Here is a 9874-nt window from a genome sequence, read left to right on the forward strand (position 1 = left end):
GATAGGCCGTAAACAGAACGGAACGTCACGTCAAGGTTTCTCGGGAACATAGTGTTGATACTGAATCAATCGGGGGTAAGACGGCGTCGTCTGCCATTCTCACCTCAATCATTCATAGTATAGAAATGGATTCTGTGCTTCTGTGTCTTCTAAAGTCCAATTCACACTGGCTGACACGTCACGTCAAAGCATCCCGCAATACATTTCAAATAGAGGGATCACACAGGCTGTCAATGGAATGTCACGTCACGTGCCTGCGTTCAGGAGACAACGGTACATTCATTTTTAAAATATTCTTCTACAGGAAGTGTTCGCTTTGTTTATTAGATCGTAATGCAACAGTTTTTTTTTTCATTTCCTGCAGAAGAATATTTTAAAAGTGAATGTACCATTGTCTTCTAAACGACGGCACAGCAGCATTGTTCGACAGTGAAACAACAGTTTTATATTATTATTGTTAATTCCGATTGTTTTTGTATACAAGAATGTGTTAACTGAACGTATATTTGTTCTATCTACTGCACATACAGGAAGTACAGTTCACGAACCGTGTTACATTTTCATTGAGCGCAGTTATACCTTTTGTGCGTCGTCCGAAACAACCAATAGCAGCACACGTTAACAGTTCATAGCGCGCCCAGCTAAAATGGCAGTTCTAAACTGAAGGGATAATGCATATACTGTGTATTATATTTTGGCCTATTGGTTGGCATAGTATTACCGTGACAAATCCTGCATCATCGACAGATGATTCTTGGATGAATAAAGATAAATGCATTAATATCCGATTTTAGCATATGACGACACTGTCAGAAGTTTCTTCTCGAGAAACCATGACGTGACGTCACTTTCCATTGACTGCCTCTGTGTACCCTGCTATTTGAAATAATGAAATGTATTGCGGAATGCTTTGACGTGATGTGTCGGCCAGTGTGAATTGGACTTTAAAAGACACAGAAGCACAGAATCCATTGCTATACAATTTATGATTGCGGTGAGAATGGCAGACGACGCCGTCTTACCCCCGATCGAATCAGTATCAAAACTATGTTCCTGAGGAACCTTGACGCGACGTTCCGTTCTGTTTACGGCCTATCTGAATACTAACATGTGAAAGGCATTGTGGAATATTTTTGCTGACAGGTCCAAAAAACACATACCAAACTTTGTGGTCAGTGGATATTAACATCGCTGAAGACTTGGATGGACCTGTTCCATATCTATGATATCCGTTTGTTTTGTTTTGAAAGATATTGTGTAAACAAAGTGCAGCGTGCTTGTGACTTTGTGTTGCAGAGTGTTACGAACAGTAATTAGTTTCTGCGTTGAAGAATGACGTCGGTAAGAGCCAACACTTATGATCCCTTCTGTGTGTCTTTTGTATAATGTATAGTCATTACCGTGTTATTTAAGAAGAGGAAAAAGAATGGTGTAATATTTTTTTTTGAGCCAAGGGGGAAAATTTCTTTGCATCGCCTAAAATTTCTTGTCTCTCTTGTTATGGCTCAGCTTCTGGAGCTTTAACTGGTCATTCCAACCATAATTGTTATTTAAAATGAAGACGTTTCCATTCGCATACTTCCTCTCCGGATATGAATATTATAGCTGGTATGGCGTCACTAGGTAAAAGATGAACAGAATAAGAAATATCCACTTAACTTTTGCCATAGGATCTTTTACTTCTCTCGGGAGTGGTTCAGAGCAAAAAAAAAAAAAAAGTCCAGCCAGTCATTAGATACTTGCATTTAATTTCTGTTATCGCCAATTTATTGATTGACAATTTGATTCATTTGCCAACTCACTAGATTATCGTCGCTAAATAGTATAACCGAGATTTATTAAATATTTGCTTGAAACTATCACGAATGTCAGTGTCAGTCAAGTCATTACATTTATTACGTACAGCTGAAACCACTATGATATTTTACCATTTACACAAGAAGCTCCTGGTGAAACCTGGAACTGCGATGATATTCTAGCAAATTATAAATGAAAGACACTTCATTCGCATTATTTTTACGTGTATGTATGTGCAAACTAGCACAGTGGTAAGATTGTAGCTTCTACCTGTATACTGTTAGTATTCATGGTACAGCAGTAGTATTTCATTGGCATTATTTTTACGTGCATGTATGTCCAAGCTAGCACAGAGGTAAGATTGGAGCTCCTACTGTATACTATTAGTATTTATGGTATAGCAATAGTATCGCCTAAATTTCCAGTTGACTACTACGTGATGACCAAGGAAATTATTATACCTGTATTATATTAAGCACACACTTGCTGTTTTCAGAACAAAGCAGATGTACTAAAATAGTAGATATCAAATGTTAACCTGTAGGATGTGTAGAAGTATGTAAATGTATTATCAATAGCAGAGAATACATGCAACAGGCCTATGTATAATTAACATGGACTGCAGAATCAGCTCTCGCCTAGAGTGAGATATTGAAGTGCTAGCCAAAATGCAATTACAGTGTAACAAAAAGCAATATCCACAAACTGTTTTCTGGCTTTTATCACCACTCCCCATGTTTTAGATATAATAATTTATTTGGTATTAGCAATTGATGCTTTTAAGTGCAGCCCAGTTGGCAAATATGGGGTGTCTGAGAAACCAGCTTGCTCGGATCACTAGGCAACATTCAAATAAATCTTATTAATGGGTTTTATTACAAAATGAAAAGATTACAATACTTATCATGGCAATCACACCGATGTGTCGCAAGCAAAGAGTGACATATGAAATAATCAAGTTTCTTAACTGTTTAACAATTCCAAGTTTGAGCTACACAGAATTTACAAGCAACTAGTGTTGACACTCGGACCATGACCAGTCAGGCGCGGCGCTTATGTCCTCTAAGCATAGAGGCCGCTGCTGTCACGTTATCGTCTTGGAGAGGGTTCGGTCAGCGTGCAATTGGCTGATGTCTTCTCACAGCCCTCTGCTCTATCGTTCCCGACTGGCGTCCCGATGCTTGACTTTAGACTGTAGCAGATGCAATACTGTGTCACCAGACCAGCGACTTCAGTAACATAGTGGAGATAACAGCCTGAAGAACCAGCCAGTGGATAATATCACTAACAACATGAAAACAGTAGCAAAACAAAGACCAATGAACTAATGGGAGCTCAGCAGCAACAGGAAATATTTGGATGGGGATATGCTTGCTTATAACTCCTTAAAACATATAAAATCTTGAAAATATCAGACTGCAGTGGAAAAATAGATGTTTTTTTTAAATTGGGGATGTGATGTATAAAAAGAGATTGCTGGCTTCACAGCCAACAAAATATTGTTGGCTTCCATACTATCACCTTCCAACTAATGTAAGCTTCAGAGTACACTTCACATGCACGTTTCTACTATATTTTTATAGAATTGCTTTTTATTTGACAAATTGGTGGCTTTGCAAATCTCAACCAGACTGTTACCTTTCAGCTGGTACTAGGTCCCAGGATAGTCACTACAATGGCCACTAAGAAAAGAGTGAGAATCAGAGTGGCACTATTGCAATCTGCTTTTTTTTTTCTCTCTTTATTCACTAGACGTATGCCTATAGGTCTAGTACACTATGTGATCAAATCTACCACCGACAATAACTAAGTGACACATTGTTAAAGAACATTTAACAAAAGGTGATGTAGTGAGCTTTGTGTATGCAAACAAGAAGATTGTTCTTCAAAATGTGAGATATAATTGCTGGGAAAAGTAAAACTTGTAAGTTTTTTTCTGTGTGTATGTCAGAAGCAGTGCAGGACTTCCTTGTAACTTGTGGGGATCTTTGCAGTTGTTTGGCTTGAAACTGATGCATATACTGTAGCAAACCCCTTACTTTTGTGGGTGATTTCCCGCCAAGTCAGGTCTTTAGTGTGGTGTGCTGTCAGTTTCACCTCCTTAAGTACTCCTTCATTAACAGTTGAAAAACTAAAATTCCATAATTATGAGAGTAAAGTATGTGGTCAAACATTTTTTGGTGAAGTGATGATTGTACTACATTTATTTGAAGACCAAGCTACAGTTAATCAGCAGGATGTTCATGACTCTACCAGTAGATTACTTATAACAGCATATGAATTAGAATTTAATATCTGTATGTATTATTGCTTGCATTTTATCAACAGTGTACTCTTGGGAAAGGGGTAGACTTAGCTGGTAAAAGCCTTGAATGAATCTCTGAAATGTAAGATGGCTTAATACGGAAGATTGTTGTCCAGCAAAGGATTTGGCTAAACGCGTGGGCCAACAAATGATTTCAACTTGTCAGAAGTGCTTAATACAACGAAGGCTGCTAGAATAATAATAATTTTATTATACATTGGCTACATACTTCTTTGGAAGTTTAGTTCCTATACATGTCATTTACACAAGTCAGTGTGATAAGATTAGAGATTAGATTAGATTAATACTTGTTCCATAGATCATGAATAAATCTGTGTTTACTGTTAGTGTTTTTTCCACTCACAGTAATTATATTATTATTATTATTATTATTATTATTATGTCTGCCTCAGTAACAGAGTGGGGAGCATGGCTGACTGCCATGCTTGAGACCTGGGTTTAATTCCCAGGTGGGAAGGAGGTTTTATTTGCACAGGGTCTGGGCATTGTGTTGTCCTTATCATTATTTCATCTCCATACATGTGTCACATAAGGAAACTTGCACTAGGTGGCCGGACAACCCCAAAGGAGGGTCTCCCAGCCAGAAATGCCAACGATCCTCTCATTTTATTTTTATTATTAGATGTTATGCATTCTGCCAAAAAGCAGGTCTTCGCATGGCCGCTCTCCATGTCCTCATGCCTTGTACAGGCTCTTCATTTTTATGTAGATTATCGCTACTTGCTGTTTCTGGCCGTGTGTTGCAGTGGCTTTGTCTGGATAAATGGAAAAGAAAGAAAAGAGAAAGCACACATTTCTAAATTGTAATGGAATTAGGTATGCATCCTAATCACCTTCTCCCCATTGTCCTGTCCATATCCTCCGCTTTTGCCCCTCTCCCTGTTCCTCATCTTCCTCCCTCTGTCCATCTTTTCCTCCCCCCCCCCCCTCTCTCTCTCTATTTCCTCCTCTCTCTGCCCATCACCTCCCCTTTCGAGTCGACAGAAGCATCCGATCCCACGCGTCGGCTTTGACCCATGACGGAAGGGTGTTGTCGTGTGTGACGTCATGACGGCGCGGAGTTTGGTTTCCGAGTGTGGCGTGTTTGTAGATGTTGTCGTGTTGTGATTTGTTGTCCTCTCTGGTAGTATGTTCAGGGTTTTCGTTTGTGTGGTGTAGTGGAATTTGTTTCAGTGATTTAACGATTTTGTGTGAAGGTTAATTTAGTGTTGTTCGCAGTACATTGTGTGGTAATTTTAGTAAAATTAATCGGTTGTTGTTTTTGTTCAGGAATGGATAGGACGGATAAAATTAACAGTGCGCAGGTCAAGGGAAGTGTCCGATCCCAATGTGTGGCTGTGTATGTTGATATTGCTATCGGGAGATGTTTTTGAGCTATATAGGGCAAGGGAAATGTGTGATCCTAATTTATGGGATCGGGAGCTGCTGTTGAGCTATATAGGTCATGGGAAGTGTCCAATTCCAGATGATATTGTGTTTAGTGGTATTTGGGGAGTTTTGTGATGTCGGTTTTTTTTGGCGTTTTGTGTGGTTTTGTATGGGGGTGGGTGTCTAAATTTGTTTATATTTAGTTTGCCCCCACCTAAAAACACCCCATTTCCCGCACTTGTCCTGTTGGTGTCATTAGGCTTTTTGTGGAAAGTGTGCGTTTTTGTTTTTCAATGTATTTTCATCCTCATAATGTGTATGTACCGACTTTATATGCGCCATATTGGAATCATGGTTTATGGTCGTTTCCGCCATATTTGTAATGTCATGGGTCAAAGCAGATGGGCGGGATCGGACGCTTCCGTATTTCCCCCCTTTCTCTGTCATCTCCTCCTTTCCACTTTCTGTGTCCATTTATTCGCACCTCTCTCTCCGTCTCTCTCTGGTTCTGTAGCAATATTCTAATCATAAGCCATAAATACAACTTTCTTGTTTGCTAACATACATCCTGACTGTGTCTGTCGGAATGTGCGTTAGAGTATTGTGTCAAAATTTGAAGTACATTGGTCAAGAACTTTTCATGATTGTTGGCAATGATGTTTCCTCTTTATATATTACATACACGTTTATATACATGTAAAAAAGATGTATAAAAAGGCACACATATTTGAATTCAGCGCTGCGTCAAAATTTCGAAGCAGTCAACGAAGACCTTTGAGAGATTTAAGATGTGGAACAAACAAACATGCATTTACATTTTTATATAGATTTTCCTTTTAATTATTACATAGGTATTTGTATATAGATATATAAAGAAGTGTGTATTCGAATGCAGTGGTGTGTCAAAGTGCCAAGGGAATCAGTGAGGAACTTTCAGAGATTTAAGATTTTAAACAAAACACATACATGCTAGTAGGTATATAACAACATGTGTGTATTTGAATGCCACATTGTGTTAAAAATTTCAAAGTAAATGGTGAAGAACTTTTAGAGATTTATTATTTTGTACAAACATATGGTTACATTTTTTTATACAGATAAAATATGCCTTTCAAAATTTCAGGTTCAGGTCCAAGGGGATCAGAAAGAAAAGAAAAGGAAAGAAAGTATTCTTGATCTCTCAAAATATCTGGAAAAAAACATCAGAGTGAAATTTGCTGGTGGCAGGGAGGCAGCTGGTGTGCTCAAGGGTTATGACCCTCTCCTTAATCTTGTGTTGGACAATACTTCAGAGATTCTTAGAGGTAATACAAATGTCTGACCACAAAAATATTTACTGTTTGGATTTATTTACAGTAGCTATCACCCCTTTCACCTTTTTGTGCATAAATAATTTTCTTAAAAGTACAGGGTGTACATAAATTCCAAGAACACTTTCAATTATTTATTGTAGAAGAACCAAACATTGTACAGATTTCATACATATGTCATTCTGAAGAGAAACCCTGAAAGTTTTTTTCATGTATACTGCCACAGTGTAGTTTGGTAATTTGCCGATAGTCAGCGCTAGTCGCAAACATGGTGAGTTCAGATGTGGAGCGAGCTGTTTCATGAAATGACCTCCCTGATCAACAGATCTCACTTTGTATAACTTTTTTCTGTGGGGACAAATTAAAGATCTGGTGTATGTACTGTCTCTACCACATGATGTAACAGAGCCTCAGGAAAGAATACGGGAAGCAACTGCCACAGTTGACGATGCCATGCTGGGACGGGTATGCCAAGAATTTGATTACTGTATTGACATCTGCCGGGTCACTCATGATTTGCATATCGAATGTGTGAAAAAAAAGAAAAGAAAAGCTTTTAGAGTTTCTCTTCAAAATGCAATATGCATGGCATCTGTACAATGTTTAGTTCTTGTGCAATAAAGTGTTCCCAGACTTTATGTGCAGCCTGTATGTAGTTTGATGTTGCAGCTAAATTTGTTCAAGAAAGCAGAGCAAATACTGAGCATTGTTTTATTTGTGGTAAACCTTCAACTTCACTGTTTTGATACGATTGGTCTACCATTAGAATAACCACTTAGAAACAGTATTTAATGTGTTCTTGATATAAAAACAGCTTCGCCAGTGACAAAAAAATCTATAATTTGTTTTGGTTGTGAAGTCTAGTCGTACAATTTAATTTCATTTCACTTACTTATTCAGGGATCATCTTATAAGTAATTTTTTTTCCGTCAGTCTTCTGATTAATTGGCTGCAGCCCACCTTGAATTCCTCACTGGTGCCAACCTTATCATCTCAGTGTAGATCTCGCAACTTAGGTTCTCAGTTACTTGTGGAATATCAACAAAATTGCGAAAAGGATAGGTTGTTGCAGCCTGGCCAGAGTGGCCGGAGATAGTAGTCACTTTGTGAGTGAGGTGTGCCTGCTTATGTGAATATGTGTGTGTGTGTGTGTGTGTGTGTGTGTGTGTGTGTTTTCTTCTCTTTTCTGAAGAAGGCTTTGGCAGAAATCTCAGTGTTTAACAATCTTTCATTGTGCATGTCTGCAGCTCAGTTGTTATCTTTACAGTGAGTAGTAATCTGTCATTTTTGCAGTGTTATTCATAATACTGTAAAACATATGAGTAGGGTTAATTTACACATCTTTCTTGTATTACTGTGAGAAGGTGCTTGTGGTATTTGGATATGTATTGCACTGCTGAACAGTAGTGAAACTGATGTACCAAATGGGAAAATGCATTCCTTGAACTATGTTGCTGCCACCTGACGTAGATAATGAGAGGAGAAAGGGGTAGATAGATATATGTGAGAGAGTGATTAATGAATTGATAACAGGAAGCAAAATATACACCTCTAAGCAACTAGGCTGCCACCAATCACCGGACCTTAAGTTTAATCTTTGATCTCCCACCTGTCCATTTTTATGTGTATTGTTCCAGGATCCCAGATTTATTTTTTATTTTTCTTGGAATTTGTCTTCTTTGTCTTCAGTCTGTCCTTCCATTATATTATCTTTCCTCCTCCCCTTTTTGCAACTATACAAGGAATTTGTACTGTGCAGTATGCAGATTGACTGTCATAACCTGCCTAACACAGTATATTTTATACACAGATCCAGATGACCCATACAAATTGACGGAGGACACAAGAATGTTGGGCCTCGTTGTGTGTAGAGGAACTTCAGTAGTGCTTATCTGCCCCGTGGATGGAATGGAAAGCATACCAAATCCATTTGTTCAACAAGAAGCATGAACTATCACCAAAAAATATTTTCCTTTTCCTTTTGCATTTAAGTACCTATATAATTATTTGTAAATAAACTGATTCTTTTATAAATAAATATATTTGACAACTGTAAACCTTTACTTTCATTCTGGTATATGTATGTGAAATTTGAACAAAAGCCCACTGCAGAGAAGCAGAAGAGAATTTGTATTTAACAAAAGATTTGACTGTTGTGGATTTTTTTTACGTGCTTTGACAAATTTTTTATGGATAGCCCATTACAGAACTAAACAGAAATTGTACTTTTGTCACTAAGTACACAAAAGAGTAATATTACAGAAAAAATTGATACATAAAAAGAAAAACCATACATATTGTCAAATTCAAAATGAGACTTCTATGTGAATGGAGACTCAAAGGAGAGTTAATCAAAGGGAAACAAGACCACTGGGAAAAGCAATCTACACAGGCAACTAGAACATGGTACCTGCAAGAAACCACACACGAAATACTCTGCCAGAGAGAACCAAAACCCGATCAGTGCTGTGAGGTGGTTCCCTTACTGTGGGATGGACTGTAGAATTCTTTCAGTGTGAATTCCTGCTTAACAATGAAAGCACAGATTAGAAGCAGCACATTCATATAAGAACTGCCATACAGAGTACTTGAGGAAACTGTCAGCCATAAATTTATAGAAGAGGATATTAAATTAACACTGAAGACCCAGGACCCTTCTTACTCTCAGACCTTCAGTGTGTTACGGAACTGCTTTAAACTTTTTCACATTAATTAAGAGTCATCTCCACTAATTCTAGTGGGAGTAATTATTATTTGCAGTCATTGATCACCTTGCTGACATTCTCCTTATTCTAACATTACAGATCAAAAAACTTTCACATTATCACTAGATTGTGAATTGACAGCTGTAATTGAACTTGCAATTGAATCTGCAAAGTATTGCTAGTCAAAGTTGATCCTAGTTCACAGCACGTGTAATAATTAATAGGTAGATTTATATTTAAGGTTACACTTTTATTTGCTAAAAAATCAGAGTGAATGGTAATTCCATGTCATCTAATCAGGTGGACAGTATTGGTAGAAAGATAGTAGTTCACACCTCTTTCTCTGGTAAGTGCATAGCGTGTAAGTG

General features: G+C 37.9%; 1 protein-coding gene across 1 annotated transcript; it reads left to right on the forward strand.

Annotated features, from left to right (window-relative positions):
* Positions 1–1185: 1185 nt before the first annotated feature.
* Positions 1186–8858, forward strand: LOC124802967 (U6 snRNA-associated Sm-like protein LSm7). The gene is made up of 3 exons (XM_047264058.1): positions 1186–1341; positions 6615–6795; positions 8612–8858. Exons 1-3 carry the CDS (start codon positions 1333–1335, stop codon positions 8749–8751), a joined length of 330 nt encoding a protein of 109 aa, XP_047120014.1. The 5' UTR covers positions 1186–1332; the 3' UTR covers positions 8752–8858.
* The last annotated feature ends 1016 nt before the right edge of the window (positions 8859–9874 follow it).

The sequence above is a fragment of the Schistocerca piceifrons genome, chromosome 6 (assembly GCF_021461385.2).
Source record: "Schistocerca piceifrons isolate TAMUIC-IGC-003096 chromosome 6, iqSchPice1.1, whole genome shotgun sequence".
Classification (NCBI taxonomy): domain Eukaryota; kingdom Metazoa; phylum Arthropoda; class Insecta; order Orthoptera; family Acrididae; genus Schistocerca; species Schistocerca piceifrons.